The 24,222-nt window shown below is 46.7% G+C and overlaps 1 protein-coding gene across 1 annotated transcript in view; it reads right to left on the bottom strand.

Annotated features, from left to right (window-relative positions):
- The window catches only part of Pitpnc1 (phosphatidylinositol transfer protein cytoplasmic 1), a 269,963-nt gene extending 247,465 nt beyond the window's left edge, over positions 1–22,498 (bottom strand). The window contains exon 1 of the mRNA XM_005069994.4: positions 21,587–22,498. Within this exon, the coding sequence (XP_005070051.1) occupies positions 21,587–21,634 (48 nt within the window). The 5' untranslated portion in view covers positions 21,635–22,498. The remainder of the gene's footprint in view (positions 1–21,586) is intronic.
- Between the last annotated feature and the right edge of the window lie 1,724 nt (positions 22,499–24,222).

The raw sequence follows: 24,222 nt of genomic DNA on the forward strand, positions 1-24,222 counted from the left end.
GAGTTCTAGGCCAGCCTGGACTACATGAGACCCTATCTATCTCAGAAGAAGAAAAAAAAGAGGAGGCTGCAGAACTGGATCGATGGATAAGAGCACTTGTTCTTGCAGAGGACTTGGCTAGATTCCCAGAACCCACATGGTGGCTCACAACCATTTATAACTCCAGTCCCAGGGGAACCAATTCTCTGTTCTGACCTCTGTGAGCACCAGAGGTGTGTGTGTGTGTGTATGTATGTATGTATATATACATATATATATATATTACTCATACTAAAAAATAATAAAATAAATAAATATGGTAAAGTATGTGCTTAGCATGCTCAAGACCCTGAATTCCACACTCAGGAATGAGGTTGGGGTGGAGGGTGGGGGAAAGCAGGGAAAAGAAATGATCATAATTGGCAAGCGAATTTATTCATTTAGTTTTCAGGGGCAGGGACAGGGTTTCTCTGTGTTGCTTTGGGTGCTCTGGAACTCACTTTGTAGAAGACTGGCCTCAAACTCATAGAGATCCACCTGCCTCTGCCTCCCAAGTGCTGGGATTAAAGGTGTGCACCACCAATGCCCAGCTGGCAAGTGAACTTATAATGAACCATTTTTACTACTCGGTAAGGGCTGACCTTACAGGGGAATATATTTTATTGTATATTTTATATACACATTTTTGTATTATACTTGTATTTTGCTATGTTTATTATATATACTCTATACACATTAATATGTATAAAACTAAGGGGGTGTGCTAAAAACAGCTCTTCTGTGTATATAAAGGATATATCAGCTATAATAAATATCCTATTAGGAAAAGCAAGGTTATTTTTAGGAGGAAGGCTCTGGTTACACAAAATAAGGAAAGGACATCTCCTGCTAAATAAAGCGAGCCAGAATCTTTCCTCACATAACTACCGGAAATAGGCATGGCATGGCTTAAAGGAGGGGAAAAGGCTACACCCCCAAAACAAGAAAAATGGACAAACATGCTAAATTCAGCATACACACACAATGTGCACACATGCTTGCACACACACACACACACACACACGACACATGCACGCACGCACGCACGAATGCACACATATGCGCACAGCTATAGAATACCTGCCTGGTGTGCGTGAGACTCTGTACTGTGTAATGTGCTTACACTGGACCCCTTGGCAAAGTAGTCTAACGAGCAACTTCACAAGGCACAGCCACCTGTTACACTGTTATTTTGGCCCATCTATTTTCAATGACAACTTTGACACACAAGCAGGAGACACGCCACCATAGCAACGTAAGCAGCAGGGTGCTGGAGAATGAATTTTAAAGGCGTGACTTAGAGCCCCTGCCGGGCTGGAAATAAACAAATCCTTAGCGTCTATTACTGACACATATTACCACCCAGAAAACTTGGACTCAGGTTTTCCCACCAGCCACTTGGAGATGGACACACCAAGATGTCAACCATACCACACAGTCCCCCTAAAGTGGAGAAACTATTTTATCTGTGTGTGTACATGTGTATGTGTGGTATGTGTGTGTGTGTACATGCCCATGTGTGTGCACATGCATAAGTGTTTAAGCCATAAATTGACAACAGTGTCGGTCTCCTCATTTTTGAGACTGGTTCTCACTGAACCTGGAGCTCATAGGTTCAGGCAATGAGTTCCAGGGATCCTACTATCTCACCTCCCCAGTGCAACATTATCAAACTTAGGGGTCACAACCTGTACCCCAAGTCAGGCCCAGCCACCCATCCAAAGAGCCAAACCAGAAGTGGAAAGCAGAAAAATGAGACTTAGACAACATGGCCCCATTAGAAAGAGGCTGGCTCTTTTCATTGGCTAACTGAGGATAAATGGCAGGACCTGATTTGAGGCACAGGTTGTAATCTCCAAGTCCTGTAATACTGGGATCACAAGTGATCCGCTACCGCAGCCGAAGAGATGGCTTGGGGCTAAGAGTACTTGTTGCTCTTACAGAGAACCTGGGTTCAGTTCCCAGCACCCACATGGTGACTCAATTTGTAACTCTAGTTGCAGGGGATCTGATAACCTCTTCTGAATTCTGAGAGTACCAGGCACATGGTATGCATACATGAGGCAATACACTCATACACTAAAAAACAGACAGGTGGTGGTGGCGCACACCTTTAATCCCAGCACTCTGGAGGCAGAGGCAGGTGGGTCTCCGTGAGTTCGAGGTCAGCCTGGTCTACAAAGCGAGTTCCAGGACAGTCTCCAAAGCAATACAGAGAAACCCTGTCTCGAAAAACCAAACCAAAAACCATATACATACATACATACATACATACATACATACATACATACATATATAAAAATCCTTAGCTAAAAAAACAAAATAACAACACCGGGCGTTGGTGGCGCACGCCTTTAATCCCAGCACTCGGGAGGTAGAGGCAGGCGGATCTCTGTGAGTTTGAGGCTAGCCTGGTCTACAAGAGCTAGTTCCAGGACAGCCTCCAAAGCCACAGAGAAATCCTGTCTCGAAAAACCAAAAAAAAAAAAAAAAAAAAAAAAAAAGTCGGACTACCACGTCCAGGATTTTACATGAGTGCTGGGGATGCAAACTCAAGTCCTCGTGTTTTTGCAGCAGACACCTTACCTACTGAGCCACGCACTCTGCCTTAAAATGCAAGATATTTTCAAAGGTGAGTCACGCACTCAAAAAAGAAAACAGACTCTAGTACGGCATTTAAAAGCGGGACTGGCATTTCACACACAGCTCAGCACAAGCATTGGTGTCACTCGCAGTCCCCACAATGGAACAATGACTTTCCTGCCCTATGTTTGCTCAGCAAGCTCTGTGGCTCAAGTGACCAGTGACTGGGGCGGACAAAAAAGAAGGGTGCTTCATTGTTGTTTATTTGTATGGCTTTGGGTGCGTGGAGAGGGGACACTGAGGATGCAGGGTCTCACACACTACAGGCAACATCTTGCTGTGTTAAATATGAGAATCTCACATTAGGTACATTGAGTCTTGGCAAATTAAATCAGATAGCACAAGGGAAGACTAACAACCTGTCTACTCTGCACCCTGTTGCTTCCTAAACTGGAAGCCCCAGCTAAAGGGAACTTAGCTGGCTCAGGGAGACAAAATTTAGAGGTGTTTAATGAAATAAAAGAGCAAACCAACAAGAACGGGAAAACATGTCACATATCTGAAAGTGATGACGTCACATATCTGGAAGTGATGATCTGTCTCTTCTGGGGTGATCCTTTCGGTAGGAGTGGGCAATTAGCAGAACTCACAACCTCAGCATTGCAAGGTGTGGCTGATTAGCCATCCAAAACAGCTCCAACCACAGCAGAAAGCAAACGATTATCCTGCTGGGGATGAGCCCCACCCACAGGTGTGTCCCTGGCAAAGCTGGCAGCCTGCAGTTGGGATGGACAGGTCTTACCCCTGCAACACAGTTCCTGCCCCAAAGCCCTGGCAAACACTTCCCAGGTGTATCTTCTCACTTAGTTCTTAGCTTAGTTCCAAAGGAAAGGCCTAGAAGGCCCTTGGGTTAAGTTCTACCTCCAGCAGAGATGACAGGCCAGAACAGGAGACAGCCACTCTGTAGATGAAAAATAAACGGAGGCCAGCGATTTGGCTGCTTTTGATCTCAGAACCAGTAGGGAACTCTTGTCTTTAAAAAGTAAAATGTCTGGGCCATAGAGATGACTCAGTGGTCAAGAGCACACTAGGTTCTGTTCCCAGCACCGCTTACAGCTGGCTGGCTGTCACTCAAGTTCCTGAGGCTACAACATTGTCTTCTGGTCTTCATGAGTACCAAACACACATGCACATGCATACACACGGCGCACAGACACGCATGTGATCAAAACATCCACATACATAATCAAAGAGGCTATGGTGCCTGTAATCCCAGTGCTTAGGAGGCTGAGGCAGAATTTAAAGCCAGACTGGGTTACAGAGAGAGTTCAAAGCTAACCTGGGCTACACATAGAGATCCTGCCTCACATGCCCACCAAAATAAATAAATAAACAAATAAATAAATATAAAAACCAAATTAAAATAAATGGTTCTGACAAAATCAACACTGAGAGGAAGGGATGAGGGGCAGGGAGAGAGAAGGAGGAGGAAGGGGGAGACAGAAACTTCAGGAGAGTGTGAACAGGAGTGTGGCCAACTCTGTAAGTGACAGCTAATTTTAAATACACTTGCCCTTTGGGGCTGGAGAGATGGCTCAGAGGTTAAGAGTACTGGCTGCTCTTCCAGAGGTCCTGAGTTCAATTCCCAGCAACCACTTGGTGGCTCACAATCATCCGTAACAAGATCTAATGCCCTCCTCTGGCCTGGGCAGAACACTGTACACATAATAAATAAATAATTTTAAAAAAATACACTTGCCCATCTCAGAAGTGTTTATCTTGAGAAGCCAAAGGGGGTTACTCCATTTAGATAACTAATCATTACTTTTTTAACAGAAAAAGCAACTACCAAGCTCTTTTTCAGCCAGATCTTGGCAAGAAAACACATCTAAGTACAACCATATCTATAGACTGTAAGTCATCTTGTCCAAAACTGTAATTACACTTGGTTAAGTCCAAATTTCTACAACACAAAGTCCAAAAGAGGTAAACAATTTTGTTTTTGTTTTTAAAGATGGGGTTTCTCTGTGTAGCCCTGGCTGGACTGGCACTCGCTCTGTAGACCAGGCTGGCCTTGAATTTGTAGAGACCTGCCTGCCTCTGCCTCCTGAGTGCTGGGGTTAGATAGGAATGTGTCACCTGGCACATTCAACTGGCAAGAGCTGAACAGTTGAATCGTGACCCTGTAGAGTTTTCATCAGGACGTGCTGTCTTTATTAGAGGGGAAAATGCCCTAACAAAAAATAATAATAGGCTTTCAAGCCTGGTATAGTAACTCAGGCCTGTACTGTAATTCCAGCACTCAGTAATTCAAGAGGCTGAGACGGGAGGAGGCAGAAACCGTGAGGCCAGCTTGGGTGACAGACTTCTAGATCATAAAAAGACTGTTGTAGTACAAAAGCATGGGTGAGATGGCTCAGCAGTTAAGAGCACCTTGATTCCCAGCACTCAGATGGTGGCTTACAACTGTCTGTAACGTAGTGTCTGCGGATCCAATGTCCTCTTCTGACCCCCATGGGTATCAACCATGAAAGTGATGCACTAACATATATGCAGGTAAAATACTCATACACATAAAATACAAATAAATCTTAAAATAATGTGTAGCCCTGGTTGTCCTGGAACTCACTCTGTAGATCAGGCTGGCCTTGAACTCACAGAGATCCCCCTGCCTCTGCCTTCTGAGTGCTGTGATTAAAGGAGTGTACTGCCACCACCCAGACACTTACAATAACTGTTTTTTTTTTTTTAAGAAAAAAAAGAAAAAGGGGTTGGAGAGATGGCTCAGAGGTTAAGAGCACTGACTGCTCTTCCAGAGGTCCTGAGTTCAATTCCCAGCAACCACATGGTGGCTCACAACCATCTACAATTCAATCTGGTGCCCTCTTCTGGTATGTAGGCAGAACACTGTATAGGTAATAAATAAATAAAAATTTTAAAAAAAAAGAAAAGAAAAAAAGAAAAAGCATGTCCCATCTTCAATAGACTGGGGTTAAGTCTCCAGCTTGCAAGGTATAAATCATGCCCCAGGAACCAAATGCAACTCAAGTTACCAAGCTTTCTGCATGTGGGAGGGTTAGATTCCTTATCTCTCAACCCTGGCCATTAAGCAAAAGAGCTATTTTCTTAGCATTTTTTGAGCTCTGAGAAAGCCAAGCTCAGCAACCACAGCTTGTGAAAGAAGGTGATGCATGGGTGCTATCGTTTCAGAAGAAGTCAAACTTGGCAAAGTGTTCCCGAGAGAGACTTACATGTCGCCAGGACACCAACCCCAGCAAACTACAAATCCAGAAGACATGTCCCTTGGGGCTCAAGCAAAAGGTTCTCTTCTGGCATCTCCTACCTTTAGGAAAACCTCCTGCCCAAGCCATAGAATGACGGTACCGGGGGAGACAGGGAGAGGGCTGGAGGAAGGAGGAGCTGTGTGGGGTGCATACACAGCTGGGTGGCACTGGCCTGTAGTCCTGACTACCTGGCGGGCTAAGGTGCTCAGAAGCACAAGAGTCCAAGATCAGTGTGTGCTGGACACGATGGTGCACACCTTTCATCCCAGGAGGCAGAGGCAGGCAGACTCAATGAGCTTGATGTTGGTCGGCTCTACACAGCCAGTTCCAGGCCAAGCAGGATATGCATGGCCTCTATCTTCAAGACAAAACAAAACCAGCCTGAGTAAGTGAGGCCCTGACTCACAAAAATAAGAGGAGGAAGAGAGGGACGGTTGGCAAGTCAGCTGGGCAACTTGGTGTGTAAAGGGCCCTGCCACAAAGCATGACAACCTCAGTCCAATCCCAGGACCCACATGGTAGAAAGAGAGAACCAACTCCTGCAAGTTGGCCTCTGACTTCCATACACATACACACAATAAATAAATGTAATAATGATTATAATAGCTAATGAAGGGCTCAGTGGCACATACAGATCTGGATTCAATCCCCTGCATCACCCAATGAATAATAATTATTATTATCGATGATGATGCTGGGAAAGGGATAATCAAGTTTTCTCTGATGGAACATCACTGAGTATCATCAACCACACTCCGGGGCAGGTCCCACGCACAGGAGTTGTTGGCCCACACAGAAGAGACTCCACACTTTGTTTTTATTGGTGTATTTTGTCTTACTGGTTTTTGTTTTTCTTTCTTGCTTGGGTAGGGAAGTGAGGAGGATCTGGGAGGAACTTGGGTAGAGGAAGGGACGTGACCAATATATTGTATGAAAATATAAATAAAATGAATAAAAATTAAAATAAGAATCTAGTGAGACCCAGATGGTTAGCTAGTGAACCGAAAGCCCAATTTGTAGACATCATTAAAAATGACAAGGGAAATGTTTCAGTGTTCATGTATTAATAAGCCATCATACTGAATTAAACATTTATAAAATTCTAACAAAATAAGGTAACGTTTTAACCGTACATCCTCACTGAGAAAAGGAGCCCAATTAATGACTGTTTCTACCTCGTACAGGAATAGAAAGAAGCATTACCTCCAATCAAATATTCTGCCTTCCACTTTAGTAGAACACTTGTCAGTTCCAACTCCTCTTGTCTGAAATGCTCCAAAGATTCGTGGCATTTTTTTCTTATTTCAGTTAAGCATTTTGAAGCCACTGTACTTCTTTTCCATTAAAGGACAATATAGCAATTCTGTGAGTTCGAGGCCAGCCTGGTCTACAGAGCTAGTTCCAGGACAGTCTCCAAAACAATACAGAGAAACCCTGTCTCAAAAAAAAAAAACAAAACAAAAACAAAAATAAAAAAGAAAGCTGAGTCAACTGGATAGTCATGGCATACGCCTTTAATCCCAGCACTTGGGAGACGGAGGCAGGCAGATCTCTGTGAGTTTGAGACCAGCCTAGTATACAGAGCATGTTCTAGGACAGCCAGGGATACACAGAGAAATCCTGTCTCAAAAGAAGAAAGAAAGGAAGGAAGGAAGGAAGGAAGGAAGGAAGGAAGGAAGGAAGGAAGGAAATGAAAGAGAGAAAGCAGGAAGGAAGGAAGGAAGGAAGGAAGGAAGGAAGGAAGGAAGGAAGGCAGGAGAGGAGGTGAGTCAAGGTTGGGCCTCAGCGGTACAGTGGTTGCCTAGCACCCACGAGGTACTCGGCTCAACCTGCAGAACCGCATGGGAGAGCACAAGCATGATACATTGATGGGCAGCACCTCTGGGGTGGCAAACATGATCTCTGAGCGATACTTTTTGATCATTTCTGAAACCTCAGACTTTCCAATCTGCTTACTCTCAGGTGAACAGACTGAGGTTTCCTGAGGACTAGTGTGGCCTGTCTGTTCCCAGCGTTATTTTCAGACACTAATTTTGATCAAGTCACAGGTGTCCCTACAGATGATGTCTCTGAAAACCAAAGGTTTCTGCTGCCATTAAAAGGAACAATTTCCAGGAGCGTAGGGGTGGTGCTCTTTTTAGATCAAATGACAAAAGTTCTTTTCAAAAGGGAATATGATTCATTATTAAAATTGTACAGAAGAAGTCTCTCGGCTTACCGCTCATGTTAAGCGGCTCTACCACCCCTTTTATGGGACCAAATCTTGCTACATAGTCCCATCTGGCATTGAAAAATCAATCGAAACCTTTTTTGTTGTTTGTTTTTGGTGGTGGCGGTGGCTGCTGCTGGGGATCTGACCCAGGGCCTGGAGTACATTTACAGATCAAACTTTTTTTTAAGATTTATTTATTTATTATGTATACAGTGTTCTGTCTGTAGGCATGCCTGCAGGCCAAAAGAGGGCACCAGATCCTCATTACAGATGGTTGTGAGCCATCATATGGTTGCTGGGAATTGAACTCAGAACCTCTGGGAGACCAGATCAAACTTTAACATTCACAGTTTCAAACGGAGTCTCCTCTGCTGCCTCCATGAAGCATCTAGCACTGCCTAGCTTACACACATACAGACAAAACTACTGCCAGGTGGGCGACAGAGACTCATGACTAGTCCAAGACCTGAGAGCAAGTGACTGTTGTAAATTCAGGGGAGGTTAAAGGTTGCTGGGGGGAGGGGAGGCACAGTCCTCTATGGTATGGCCACTGGTAGTTTCCCTTGTTCAAGCAAATATGCCCCCATCCCTGCTTCTGTGGGCATTCCACAATTGAACAATGGATCACAGGAAATAAGATGAGGATGTATGGGGGACACTCTTTGATGAGAAGCTTGGTGGGAAGGGGAGGGAGATAATGATAGTGGGTGGAGCGAGATCAAAATACACTACGTGTGTGTGTGTGTGTGTGTGTGTGTGTGTGTGTGTGTACGTGTACGTAATTGTGGAGGAATAAAAAAGCTAAATAAGTAAACTACAGTCAAGCCACACACACACACCCCCACCGAGCCCTGGTGCCACAGGGCCACTGGCTGGTTCCTTACTGTGAGTGACAGAGCCAGGAGACAAGAGCTCACACATTTGTACGTCAAACAGGAAAATGGAGATGGCCGAGATGAAGAGGGCCAGTGTGCAGCCCCAGGCTTTCTGGGGACTGTGCAGTCCTACGCAAGGCCTTCCAATCACGGCTTGTATTACGTGTAAGTCATACAAAGTCACAAACCCAAAGGCAAGACACAGTGAGACTTTGCCATTAGCAGAATAAATCAACGGCCAATACCTCCACAAAGACTGAGATCCCAGCACCAGGGTGGCTGAGGCAGGACGATCCCAATTTCAAAGCCAGCCCAAAATACATAGCTCAAAATTTAGTCTTGAAAATTTAAAACGGGGAAAAAAAAGAGTAAGTGGGGTTGAAGGTGAAGCCCCACGGTGGAGTGTTTGCCCCAGAGAAAAGGTAGAGAAAGGGAACGCCTTCCACAAATAAAACAGATGCCAGGACGTGTAAAGAATCCGGCAAGTAAGACCCAGTGGAGGGCCTGATGTGGGGGTGCACACCTCTAAGTCCAGAACTCAGGAGGCAGAGGCAGGAGGATCTCAATTAGCTCAAGGCCAGCCTGGTCTACTTAGTGAGCTCCAGGGCAGTCAGGGCTACAGAGTCCTGGTCTCAAAAAACAAACAAACAAACAAAACGAGAGAGAGACAGAGACAGAGAGACAGACAGACAGACAGACAGACAGAGAGAGAGATAGAGACAGAGACAGACAGACAGAGACAGACAGAGAGAGAGAGAGAGAGAGAATATAACCTAGTGAAGGTTTAAACAATTTAGTTATAGTAAAACCTACATTAATCGTGATTTTCTACTCTTCGGTTGATTCATTTCTTTTAAATAAAAATTAAGAGAGTCGGGCAGTGGTGGCACATGCCTTGGGAGGTAGAAGTGGGTGGATTGAAAGGTTCAGGCATTACTCTGGCCTGCCCTGTTACCTGGCAGGATGCACTCAGGCAACACTCTGGCCAGCCCAGAGTTCCGTGAGAACCATGCAGGTTCTCCTTTAAAGGACTCCCTCTCTCTCTTGCTCTCTTGCACTCTTGCTCTCATCTCTCTCTGTCTCTCTCATCTTATCCCTCTCTCTCTGCTCTGCACGGGCTGGTTACCTCTCACCCCCTTTCCCTCCCCGTCCACCAATAAACTCCACGAGGGATCGTTGAGTCACGGTCTGTGTCTCCTTACTGGATAAACCTAAACATTTTAACAACATGGATCTATGAGTTCATGGCCAGCCTGGTCTACAGAACCAGTTCCAGGACAGCTAGGGCTACACAGAGAAACCCTGTCTTTTTTTGTTGTTTTATTTTTTGTTTATTTGTTTGTTTTTTGGGTTTTTCAAGACGGAGTTTCTCTGTATTGCTTTGGAACCTGTCCTGGAACTGGCTCTGTACTCCAGGCTGGCTTCGAACACAGTGAGATCTGCCTGCCTCGGCCTCCCGAGTGCTGGGATTAAAGGTGTGTGACCTCACCACTAGGTGAGACACTGTCTTGAAAAACTAAAAGAAAAACACAAAAAAAGACATGAAGAGGGTGTCTGTATGAGTGAATATATCTGTGAGTGTGTATGTCTTTTATATGTGTCTCTGTGTATAGTATATGTGAATGTGCATGAGTGTGTACTTGTGTTTCTCTGTGTCTGTGTATATCTGTGTTTGTGTATAAGCATGTGTGAATACATAGGTCTATATGTATCTATGTGCTTGTGTGAGTATGCCTGTGTCTATGTATTGGTGTTATATATTTGTGTAGATAATGTATGTGAATGTGTGTCCCTATGTGTGAATATCCATGTGTTTCTGTGTCTATGTGTTTTTCTGTTTATGTGTGTATCTCTGTGTGTGTGTGAGAGAGAGAGAGAGACAGAGAGAGAATGAATGAGGCCAGGGAGCAATCTTTGGAGATTAGCCACTTAGATATAGTGCTTAAATAACATTATTATAGGGTGTCATCAAATTACTTATGTTTGGTCACTCTTTCTTGGGATGATTCAGTCTGAGAAAGAAACACCACCCTAGGATAGAGTACTGGGGGACATAAAGGAGCCGGTGATTGTCTGTGCTTGGGAACAATAAGAGTTCTAGACAGTCATGCTTCAGCTGCACTTAAGGCAGGGAAAGAAAAACGGAATTGAGTTGATGGCTCAGTGGGTAAGAGCACTTGCTGAACAAGCCTGAGGACGTGAGTTCATATCTCTAGCACCCATCTGAAGAGCTGGCACGGCACATGGGCCTGAGACCTCAGAACTGTGTGGAAATGGAGCTCATTGGGGTTTGCTGACTGGTAGACTAGTTCCAGATTGAGTGAGAGACTCTGTCTCAAGTGATAAAGGACCCTAATGTCCTTCTATGGCCTCCATGTACACGTACACACACACACACACACACACACACACACACACACACACACACACACACACACACCCCAGGGCATGATGATACAGGCCTGTGATCCCAACACTTGGGAAGCTAAGGCAAGAGGATCATTGAGTTCAAGGCCAGCCTAGGGAAATCCTAACTCAAAATAAGTAAGTAAATAATAAAAAGTTAAGAGAAGTGGAATGAGTCATGAGATAATCTGATAGTCTGATGAGAACTTCCGTTGGCTCTGCGATTAGATACCGGACTCGACTTTCACTATGTCTAAAGAGGCATTTTTTTAAGAGCAGGCTCTTTCTGTCGACGTGCTGGGAAATGAAAAAGTGAGTCACTTTAATCCTCCCTGTTAAAGTCTTGGTGAGCTCTGGCTTCAGTATTTCTAAATCAACAAACATCATTGGATGATGCTGTTCGTGCAGCCAGCCAGGAAGTGGTGGGTGACCCCAGACTCCTTCCTTTGTCATCATTTATAATGCCTGTGGCCAAGATAGAATGTCCTAGGTTTTGACCCCCACCCCTAACCACATGCATACTGAGTGATGTGCCCTGCCTAGCCCGTGACGGGGGAGGGGGTGGGGCTGGGGGTGTCACCTAGACAGAAGTGCTATCCAGACAGAAGTGATTGAGATACAGTTTAAATGGCCAAGGAGCCCAGGTGCCAGAGGACTTCTGACAGACATTACCACCACCAAGAAGTGGCTGTCTGTGTGAACACAGCTCCTGAACAGGGATGCTGAGTTTACTCTGTCTGGGAGACTCGGCAAAGGAGCCCTATCAAGGGAGGTCCTGAGGCTCTGTTCCTTCCTCCCCTCATAGTGGTCTCCAACCTCCATCCCCTGTGAGGGGTTGGCCAGGGTGGTCCTTATGACCTCAAAGATCTGCAGTACCTCACAGCCAGCAATAGATGTGTTTCTCTCCCTAGTTCTGGCTACATCACAGCCATCTGGTTCAAATCTGGCACACACGCCTTTTTCCCACAATGTCTCAGAAGATGACATGATTTTCTGGAGAGCTGTCTCCATCCGAAACAGCTACAAGCATTTCCTCGAGAACAGGGACCATATCTTTTCAATTCACTCATCATTTCCAACTCAGACCTTCCTGCTGGTGGAGTTCTCCGATAACTCTGTGAACCTCTTTCACTTTTATTTTTTAATTGTGTGTGTTAGCGTGTGAATGCTGGCGCACACCCCACACAGTATAAATACTCAGTTCTGGGGAGAATCCCAAGGTAAACTTCACCTTCCACCTTGTTTGAGACAGGGAACTTCTGTTGTTTTCCTACTGCATAGGTCAGATGAGCCGCACCCCCCCACCCCCAGGCTTCCAGAAAATCTCCCGGCTGCCTCCAGACACTCTTGTTGCATTTGGGTTTCCAGCTTTTTTTTTTTTTTTTTTTTTTTTTTTTTGGCTTTTTGAGACAGGGTTTCTCTGTAGCTTTGGAAGCTGTCCTGGAACTCACTTTGTAGACCAGGCTGGCCTCGAACTCACAGAGATCCGCCTGCCTCTGCCTCCCAAGTGCTGGGATTAAAGGCATGTGCCACCAACGCCTGGCGGGTTTCCAGCTTTTATGTGGATGCTTGAGATTCAAACTCAGGTCCTCATGCTTTTACTCTGAGCCACCTCCCGAGACCATCAAGATCTTGAACCATGTTCAAAAGCTATACTGATTTTAACTTTACATAGCAATCCAATTGCTCCTCATCTGTCCCTGGTGCAAGACCCTATGCATGTTAGGCAAGTACTCAGCTATTAAGCTGCATCCCCACCCAGCCCAAAATCATTGGTTCCAAAATGGTAATGAACTTCTCCAGTGTCCTCTGTTCCCGGAGCTCCCAAAAGGCAGTGATTGTGCCTGCCTCACTTGAAGCACTGTCCCCAAGCACTAGGTGCCCAGCAGGAGACCAAGAATGTATCTGGGTAACGAATACTTTCATTATGGCCCAAATACCAACCTGCAACTTTGCATAACCATAAATGTTCTAAATTCAACACACAGCTCCTTCTCTCCTCCAATGGAGACTCTCTCTCCATCTAGCCCATTGCCCTATGCTAGGCAGAACGGCCCCACCCTGTCTATATTTGATTCTCTGCCCTTGAACATGGTAGGCTGGGGCCAACAGGTGGGTTCTTTTGCAAAAAGTCCCAGAAGTCAAACAAAGTCAAGAGATTAAAACTTGCAGCAGATACTCTCCATTGGCTTTGAGAGAACCAAGTGCCATATCAAAAAAAGGGTGACATGGTAAGAAATGGAAGGTGGCCTCTAGAAACCAATCTTTTTTGTGTGTTTATTTATTTTATGTTTTTTGAGACAGGGTTTCTCTGTGTGTCCGGGAGCTACAGACCAGACTGGTCTCAAACTCACTGAGAAATGTGTCTGCCTCTGCCAGTCCTGGGATTAAAGGCGTTGTGCCACTGAACCTGACTCTTTTTACTTTGGAAGATTTATCTTGCTCAAGTGGTGGCACTCATCTTTAATCCCAACAGAAAGATCGAGTAGCAGAGGGATCTCAGTGACTTGGAAGCCAGCATAGTCTACAAAGTGATTGTAGGCCAGCCAGGCCTGCAGAGAGCCATCCTATCTCAAATGTTGTTGGGTGTTGTTCCTTTGTTCTTTCTTCAAAGGTCTGTGCGAGTGTATGGCATGTGTGTCGGAGGACAGCAGCAGGCTCTAGTCTCCTTTGGCTGGACTAACACACATCAGAGCCTGTCCTCCACCCCCACGTGGGTGCTGGGAACAGAACCTCAGTCCTTTGCAAGAGCAGCAAACGCTCAACCCCTCAGTCATCTTTTCCGGCCTCCACATGCTTTTTTTTGTGACCACACTGCATCCCCAGCCCAAGAGGCTGTCTCAGATGGGGCGGCCAGGAAACAAATGGGCCACGGGGATTGGTTGGTTCCATCCCAAGGATCATTTCTATTGAGTTCTACTTAAATGGATGCTCAGGAGGTGGGCTGAGGCCCTGTTTGTGACAGCTATATTTTCCATAAAGTAAAAAAAAAAAAATCCAAATGACTTTCTATTTTCCAGATGACCAATTTTGAAGCTTATAATATGTATGATACACTTGAGCTTGGTCTGTCTAATAGCCTAGCCAAAAATAAATAAATAAATAAATAAATCTCCCAATTTCTAGGAGGAGTCTGGGAAGTCTGGGGACATAATCTAGAATTTGCCTTTTCATCCCTCCTGGGGTGAAATCTGTCACACCCACAGCCTTCCTGACTTCTCCATATCTACTAGTTAAGGTCCAGACCTCAGTCTTTTTTACCCCAAGAGGGGGGTAAAAATGTTTTCTACTTTCAAAAAAGGTTTTCAGAATCACCTAAACTATCCAGCCCTCTATCTATCCAATAGAAAACTGGACACCATCCAGGCCTGCCAGTCAGCGAGCCTAGTCTTCACTCTCATGCTCAACAGTCTAGATGAGCTTTTCCAATGATCGCTGCTACTGAAAAGCACACTGTCAGGTGTGGTGGCCCCTACATTAATTTGAGTACTGAGGAAGGGATGAATCTCTGCATGCCAAGGCTAGCCTGATCTACATAGTGAGTTCCAAGCCAGCTAAGGTTACATAGTAAGACCTTGTCTCAAAACTAAACAAACAAATGTTGATGACTTGATACTATGTACACGCGCGCACAGGCGCACGCGCGCACACACACACACTTAAAACCTGTGCATAGAGATGTAAAGCAGAAGCAAGAAGCAGGTGGATTTCTGTTGAGTTTGAGGTCAGCCTGGTCTACACGGTGAGTTCCAGGACGGCCAGGGTTATGTAGAGAAACTCTGTCACAAAACAAAAATCCCTGAAGTTATGTCTCAGTACTCACATAACATGAGCAGGATCCTGGATTCCAGCTCCCTACCCTGACCCCAACACACACACACTATTTCCCTGGAAATAACAGTCTTTCTGAAATAAGCTCCATTCACTCTCCTTTGAACGGCAATCAGTACAATCCCATGCAGAGTTCCTGAGACTACTTCTTAGACTTTAGGGTTGGGGCTGGCTCAGGTGAAGAGATCCCAGCACCTACCTATAACACTAGTTCCAAAGGATCCAGCACCCTCTTCTGGTCTCCATAGTTACACATACATACAGGCAGGAAAACATTCATACAAATAAAATGAAAATAAAATTCTTTAAAAAAAAAAAACAAAAACCTTAGGGCTGAGGGCAGAGTACATGCCTAGCATGCCCAAGACCATGGGTTTGAGACCCCATCAACAATATCCACCTATAGCTTACTCTCTCTCTATCAAATGTGACAGTGAATAACCAAACTACCACATTCAATCCATTTTGTTAAGAACAGTATGCATGTTTATTCCCTCAAGACCCAGAATCTGTTCCCAATGACAGGTGTCCCCTTAAATGACCAGGGAAGTGCAGTGTCCCTTCCCGCACAAAGTCAACTTCCCGGCCCACCAGCAGACCTGCATCTGTTCCTTGTCTGTTCCATTAGTGGTGAAAGCTTGCACTTATCCATTAACCCTCCATGCCACTCAGGAGCAAGACTAGAGTGCTGCATGATAGCAGGGTGGCTTCGGGGACACTGTTTACTCTCAGTGAATGACACTGGCAAAGGAAGCTGCTTAGATCACTCAGAAATCAAACTCATGGTCCAAGCCTTGGTTCACCTCAACTGGGGACAGTCAGAAAATTTAAAACAAAAGATTTTTTTTAAAAAGGTGATTTCCATACTCCAAGGAGCCTTTAGCCTCGTATTCAAGGGGCTAATGGAAGGGCAATCAGGACTGAGGAGAAACCCTGTCTCGAAAAACCAAAAAAAAAAAAAAACTAAGATACTTACTTTACATTCTCTTAGGATGGGCTTAGGTTTTTGTGGGGGGACATCTTTTTCTTATTTGCTTATTTACTTATTCACTTATTTATTTAGACAGTCTCACCAAGTAGCCCGGGCTGATCTTTTTTTGGGGGGGGATTAAAGGCGTGTGCCACCAACACCCAACTCTGGGCTGATCTTAAACTGTTTCTTTTTATAATTATTTTATGTGTATTCAGGGTTTTTTGTTTTGTTTTGTTTTACGGCATGCATGTATACATATGACATGTGTGTCATTGGATCCCATGGTACTGAAATTATAGATGGTTGATAGCCCTGGATGTCCTGGAACTCACTCTGTAGACCAGGCTGACCTTGAACTCACAGAGATCCGCCTGCCACACTGCCTCCCAAGTACTGGGATTAAAGGCTTGTGCCACCACGGCCCAGAGCTGCAAGTGCTTTTAACTGCTAAACCATTTCTCAGGTCCTTGGCCTGGAACTCTTAATTCTCCAGTCTCAATCTGCCTGTTGCTAGGATTATAGGCATGCACCATCACACAAGGAATAATTTTTGCTTGTTTTTAGGTGCTAGGGACTTATCAGAGAGCTTCAGGAATGCTAAGCAAACACTCTTCCACACTAGACACACTTCCAGTAGGTTCTAACAGGAACTATACTTCTGTGTCCCCTAGGTAGATACAAGATGACAGACGAGGTCTCCCCTTGTTGACATGCTATACAGCTGCATGGGGCTTGGGGATAACCTCTGCTAGCAACAGGGATCACAAGAGAGAGAAACCGCAGCCCTTACAGCCTCCTGTGAAACAGGTTTGTACCAGAGATCAGAGGCCCTGTTCCAACCCAGGCCCCACCTTAGCTATGAGACAGGCATCCGATGAGCCTACCACATGTCTGGAGTCCTCTGGAAACCAAAAGAGCATGGCTACAGACACCGCTAATACACGGCACTTCCAACAGACACTGCTAATACACCACGGCACTTCCAACAGACACCGCTAATACACGGCACTTCCAACAGACACTGCTAATACACCACGGCACTTCCAAGTCTAAAATTTCTGAATCTAAATGATTTAGATGAAGACATCTTCCTAGTGACAGCAGCTGTCAGCCCCCCACCCCCGAAGCCTAGTCAATAACTTCCCACCAGACTTACCTTTAGTTCAAAGTTTTTTGTTTGGTTGGCTTTTGGGGGGTTATCTTTAATTAAAGTTAGCCCATAAAGGGCTATGGAATGTCTCATCCAGTAAAAGCACTTTGCCACTAAGCCTGGTGACCTGAGCTCTATCCCCAGGACCCACTTGGGATAAGAAGATCTCCACATGGCAAGCACACACATATACAAATAAATGTATTTTTGTTTGATCATGGAGGGCTAGGGAGTTCTGTCAGTAATGTGAAGTGTGGAATCCAATCTCCACATCCTGGGGGGGGGGGGCATGGTGACTTGCTTGTAATCCTAACACTGGGGAGGCAGAAACAGGCAGATCCCTGGGGCTCACTAGCCAGTCAGCCTACCTGACTTGGCAAGCAGTTCCAGGCCAGTGAAAGGCCTCATTATCTAGAAAGAAAAAAATAAGCGATGATCTGAAGTCTAAGGAAGGACGCCCAAGGTTGTCCTCTGACTTTAATATGTACACCGGTACACACACAACCACAATTAATTCATGGAATTTTACTTCTTAAATTCCTTATTCTGACCCCCCCACCGTGTGTGTGTGTGTGTGTGTGTGTGTGTGTGTGTGTGTGTGTGTGTGTGTGTGTGTGTGTGTAACACTGGGGAAAAGTCCAGAGTTTCAGTCTTGCTAGGCTAACTTTCTTCCACTGAAATACACACAAACACACCATTAACCCTGCTCTAGACCGGAGCTCAGTTAGTTTTGTTTTCTCAGTCTCTCGGAGCTGTTCTCTTTCCTGGGACATTTTATGTGTTAAAATAAGACTGGACAGCGGAGTAGAAGTCAACACTATCCATAACACTATCCCTGGTTTTTTTTATTTCGATGAGTGTGCTGACTTTATGTTTTCAAGAAATGATTTTCCTTTTCCTGGATTAAACACTGCAAAGAGCAGGGTAAGGAAAAACAAACAGTGGCATTACCAGCACGTTCCTCCTCCATCCGCTATTAACTAGTGGTTCAGCCTGGAACAACAGCATTTGGGGGGTGAGGTGAGACAAGGAACAGGGTCTCATCACTGACTTCACACTTAGTATATAGCTGAGGATGACTTTGAACTCCAAAACCACCTCAGCCTCTTGCCTCCGTCTCCCAAGTGCTGGCACCAGCCACCACACCTCTACCTGGTAACCCCTAACTCTCCACCAGTACCAGACATCAGGTGGGGACAGGGGGTAAGGGGACAAAGACAAGACACTGACTCTCTAAAACCCAGGCATTTGCTTCCTTGGCAAAATCCCAGCTAGTGCTACTAATTAACAGCTGAAGTTAATCAGGGACAAGCTGCAGAAGGTCCACACAGGTTGCATCAAGTCCAAAGGAGCCAGAAGTTGAAGCGAAAGTTCAGCTACCAGAGAGTATTTCGTTTACAGTAACCGTCTTCTGCAGCCAGACACTCAAGTCCCTGGGCAGAGCTGAGTGTTAAGGTCAGCGGGGCACCACCCCCAGGGGATGGTAGAGTGTGGGGTGTTCCATCAGTTCAGACTCAAGTGTCTGACATCTGACCAGCTAAGTCTACTTTCCTTACCCATCAACTGACTTGGCTAATCTGAATTCTTCCTGTTTGAGAATTCCTATCTAAACAGCCCCCACTTGCTTCTCTGACAAAATACAGAAAAATTCCAAAACATGACCTCAGGATGGGAATGTAGCTCAGAAACGGTGTCTGCCTACCACATTCAAGGTCGTGTTCAATCCCCAGTACCACAAAGAGAATAAAATAAAATAAAAATAAAAGTTAAAATCAAAATATGACCTTCTAGAAACAGAATCATATTCACTTTAGTCTAAATGAGTTACAGTTAAATAATTTATAATTATCCTACAGGCAGAGTCTAGCTTACTTGGCCAATTAAGACATGGCATCCTGGCCAGGTGTGACAGTGCACACCTTTAATCCTGCACTTGAGAGGCTGAGTCAGGTGATCTCTGAGTCTTGAGGCCAGCATAATCTATGAAGGAAGGAAGGAAGGAGGGAGAGAGGAAGGGAGGAAAGAAGGAAGAAAGGAGGGAGGGAGAGGGGGAGGGAAGAAAGGAGGAAGAGAGGGAGGGAGGGAGAGAGAGAGGAAGGAAGGAAGGAAGGAAGGAAGGAAGGAAGGAAGGAAGGAAGGAAGGAAGGAAGGAAGGAAGGATGGACCGACTATCCACCTATCCACTCAATTGTAGTTAACAAATGTGGGGGAAAATGCTCAGCTTAAGAAAACACCAGAAGGCCGGGCAGTGGTGGCGCACGCCTTTAATCCCAGCACTCGGGAGGCAGAGGCAGGTGGATCTCTGTGAGTTCGAGACCAGCCTGGTCTACAAGAGCGAGTTCCAGGACAGCCTCCAAAGCCATAGAGAAACCCTGTCTTGAAAAAAAAAAAAAAAAAAACACCAGAAGAACACCAACCAAGATAAAGAGATGTATGTTAGCAAGAAAGAAAGGCTGAGTGGGGTGACACACACCTTTAATTGCAAATCTCTGGGCGTTTGAGGCCAGTCTGGTCTAGATAGTGAGTTCCAAGACAGCCAGGACTATCATAGAGAGACACTGTCTTAATACATAAAGGAAGATCCTAGAACTGGTTCTTTTCTTGATTATCTGACAGTCTTTGTACATTTCTCAAAGTCTCATCATTGCCCAAGGAGACAGAAGACAGCCTGTCCATGCAGCACCAGTGAGGGTATGTGTGTATGTGTGTGTGTGTGTGTGTGTGTGTGTGTGTAAGACAGCCTGTCCCCGTGTCCACGCAGCACCAGCGAGGGAGGGTGTGTGTGTGTTCAATCCCATTCATTTGTCTTTCTTCATTCCACAAAGCTGTATGCTGCTTCTCCATTAAAAAGATTAAGAGGCACCCAACCATCGGTTTTCCACTGTTTAAGATCAAGCTCAAACTGTTGCCATTCCTGAAATGCATGTAAACTCCAAAGCTTGTTGATAAGGCTGTGTGGGTGGCGGGTGGGGGCATGGCTAAGCTCTCCCTTAATCTTTGGCAGCCTGTGTCGTCGTTTTGTAAACTTCAGGCTACTTTGATCTTGCCTTGGATTGTCCTAGGGTCTCACCTTAACACTGGCGCCAGATGCCAAAGGAAGATTGCTCGCCCCTCTCCGGGAGCCAGCCATAGCGAGAGTAACACAAAAGCACAGGGCCCCTTTCACTAAGTAGTGAGTGGATCACATGTCTGATAGATTAAATGCACAGGTTTTAAATACAAATACGTGTGGATCGCTGATTTCCTTTGTTGCCACACCAAACCACACGAGTCTGTTTCAAATTGCCTTGATGGCTTCATGTTCTCGCTGTGAGTCCCTGAACAGACGCAAAGCACTTGTGAAATATCCAAAAAGGTGGAGAGGAGAAAGGGGAACGAAAGGGAAGCCCGGGCCAGAGTGACCCTTACTGAGTCACCGTTTCCTGAATGGCGGAGCTCGCTGTTGGGGGGGGGGGGGGGATCGAAAGAATGCAAGCTGACCTGCGCCTGCAGGCCGAGTCCTTGAGCGGGGAGCCCCCCACCCTGCAGCCCCGACACCCAAAGCCGGGCCCGGCGTGCTGGAGCGCCCTCCGGTGGCCACGCCGCAGGCCCCACCACTGGGGCTCTTCCTCAGACCACGCTCCCCGCCGTGGAAGGAACGAGACACGCAGAAAGTTTCCGACCCAGGCGGTCAGCAGAGGACAAGCCAGGTCCCGGGGGGAGCCTGGATGCTCTGGCTGGGCAGGAGCCAGCGCCCAGACCGGAGGCGACAAGAAGTTGGAGGTCTAGACCGACCCCTCCAGGCCTCTGACGTACCCCCGGGCGGGACTCTGGTCTGCAGATCCCACCCGCGCGGGATTTATCCCTGCAAGCCCACCTTGTAAAAAGGGACATGGGGACTGTGAATACCACCACAGGGGGTACCCTCGACACCCGGCTGCAAAGCATGCTTGGGCTCTTGTTGGACTCTCTCTGTGCATTTGCTTAATTGGAGGGAGGGGGCGCAGCAGTTCCCTGTGACGCATTGTGGTCCCCAGTAATCTGATTCTAGATGTCCCTGAAGAGCCCACCTGGACTGCCCCGCCCCACCCCCACGCCACCTTTCTTTCGCCCGGGTGATGAGTGGAAACGGCGAATACCCTGCCTCCTCCCCTCCAGCCTCCAGGTTTGGGCGCCAGGGTAGCACCCGGATTTCCCAGCCGCACGCCGTGGACACGCCGGCCGAGTGGTGGCGGCTGGAGACCAGGGGCGGGCGAGGCCCGGCGCGATGCCTACCTCGTCCACGGTGAGCGGCATGCAGATTCGGTACTCCTTCAACAGCATGGTCCTGCCGGCCGCGGACCGCTGGAAAGAAGGGGGCGTCCCAACAGACGAGCAAGGTTGGCGCCCAGCAGAAGGCAAGGGCACTGGGAGCCGGCGAGCGAAGCAGCCCCGGCGGTGCGCTCAGCTCCTGGCTGCCTCCGGTCCGCCCCGGAGCATGTCAGGCTTCGAGTCCCGGTGTCTGTGACTCCCCCGCCTCCTTCCTCGCGGAGATCAGCCCTCCCGGTATTGCAAAGTCAGGGACTGAGGGAGCGAGACCCGCGGGGAGATAGCTCAGATCGGCAGCCCGGGGCTGGTAGGCGCGGCCACCAGATCAGGACATGCCCGGCGGCGGGCAAAAGAGGCAAGAGGGAGGGAAAAAAGATTTCTACAAATTCAAACAAATGCACAAAAGTCACCCTCTCGAGCCTCGTCCGAAAGCAGAGCTGAACCTTGCGAGCCCCTTTTCCTCCGACCCGTCTACCCTGGGCTAATGCCACCAGGAACACATTGCCGCCGAAGCCGGCGATGCTGACTTTCCAAACAAAGGCTTGCTGGTCTCCTCTACCCGGGCGGTAAACAAGATTTCCTGCTCTTTTTTAGGGCCAGTCCTGGAGTCTCTCCGGAGCTCAGCTGGGAGAGAAAAGGGAAGCCGCGGCCGCCAGGGCTCTTCCCTGCTCTGGGCCCCGGGTGTCTTCAAGCTCAGAGGGTGGCTGCCAGCGCCTTGCGCGCGTCCCCTCCCCCGAGTCCCTCGGCTCTGCGAGCGCTGTGCGTGCCCGTGAGTTTGCAGCTACCTCGCCGCGTCTGGAGAGACCGCGCCGAGCTGCAGTGTGCCTGGGGCCGGGAGGTGGGTGCGGGAGGAGCGAGCGCGACCAGGCTGACATCAGCAGCGGCCGCGGCGGGGAGGGTAGCCCCATCCGGCCAATGGGGAAATGGCAAAGAATGTGGAGGATTTAAACAAAACAGCATGTCTCTCCCTGTCTGCTGCCAGACGCCAGGGCTGTCCCGGAACCCAGAGCAGCGAGTGCCGGGGAGGATCGCAAAAAGGGGCTATCCTGGACTGTTAAAACATTGAGTTCTGATTTCAAATGTACCCTGGGTGCCACGGGGCTCTCTGCTTAGTCGCTCTGGAAACACTCTGTTTCCAAAGTGCACAAGCGCCTTCTGACTTTGGGGGCGGGGGTCTTTACAAATGCCCACTGAGAACATTTTTCTCTCTGATTGGGGTAAGCAAAGCCTGAGCAAGAGAAGTGATGGTTTTGAGAATGTGTTTTTCGAACATGCTCTCGAGACGGAAACCTGCAGCAGTGTGGATGACAGCAAAGTAGAAACACGCACACACATACACACACACACATACAGAGAGAGAGAGAGAGAGAGAGAGAGAGAGACAGAGAGAGAGAGAGAGAGAGAGACAGAGAGAGAGAGAGAGACAGAGAGAGAGACAGAGAGAGAGACAGAGAGAGAGACAGAGAGAGAGAGAGAGAGAGAGAGAGAGACAGACAGAGAGAGAGAGAGAGAGAGAGAGAGAGAGAGAGAGAGAGAGAGAGAGAGAGAGACCTGCCATCGCCTGTTACCTCGCCCTGGCTCTGCAGTCCTACTGCAGGCTTCCCAGAGCAGAAAGAATAGGTTTTCGTGTCAGCACTCCTAAGTTCAAAAAGTCACAGTGAAATGTCAATAAAAATGCCTGGGGTGTTGGTATTTCATCCATATTAAACAGATCTCTCATTTTAACCCCAAGAAGCACATTCTTCAGTTACTCAGGAAGCAGCATGTAACTGCTGAAGTCTGGTTTTCATTTGTCTGGTATTCATTTTTTAAGCTTGTTTTTCTAGAAATGAAAAAAAAAATGCATTCATTGTGTATAGGAGGATAATTTCTAAGCATCATTGATTCTCAAATACATATACATAGATATGTATATGTGTGTGTGTGTGCTTGTGAGTTCTGGTGACCCACGTCTACTCAAAGATTTACACTGGGCAATGCAGATTATGCAGGCTTCAATAATATAGTATTTTTAAATTGTAATCTGGCTGAATTTGTGGATTCAGTCTGCTAGGAAATGACACCTTAAATCTAGTTTATATTTGGTTAAAAAGAAAAACCGCCGGGTGTTGGTGGCACACGCCTTTAATCCTAGCACTCCAGAGGCAGAGGCAGGCAGATTTCTATGAGTTCGAGGCCAGCCTGGTCTACAGAGCAAGTTCCAGGACAGCCTCCAAAACCATAGAGAGAAATCCTGTCTCGAAAAACCAAAAAAAAAAAAAAAAAAAAGAAAAAGAAAAAAAGAAAGAAAGAAGAAAAGAAAAAGAAAAACCAATGGGGGTGCGGGAGAGGGAACTGAGAGTGACGTGTGTAAAAAGTTAAATAAAAAAATATGAAAAAAACGAAAGAAAACACCAAGGCTGGGTGGTGTGGTACATGCTTTTAATTCCAGCACTCGGGAGGCAGGGGCTGGAGGATGTCTGTTTTGAGGCCAGCCTGGTCTATGGAGTTCCAGAACAGGCTCTAAAGTTACATAGAGAAACCCTGTCTCAAAAAGTAAATAAATAAATAAACAAACCTATTTTCTAGATAAAAACTTCCCAAAGTCAGCTCAGAAGCATTTA

Source organism: Mesocricetus auratus, unplaced genomic scaffold, assembly GCF_017639785.1.
Source record: "Mesocricetus auratus isolate SY011 unplaced genomic scaffold, BCM_Maur_2.0 Super-Scaffold_100007, whole genome shotgun sequence".
Classification (NCBI taxonomy): Eukaryota; Metazoa; Chordata; class Mammalia; order Rodentia; family Cricetidae; genus Mesocricetus; species Mesocricetus auratus.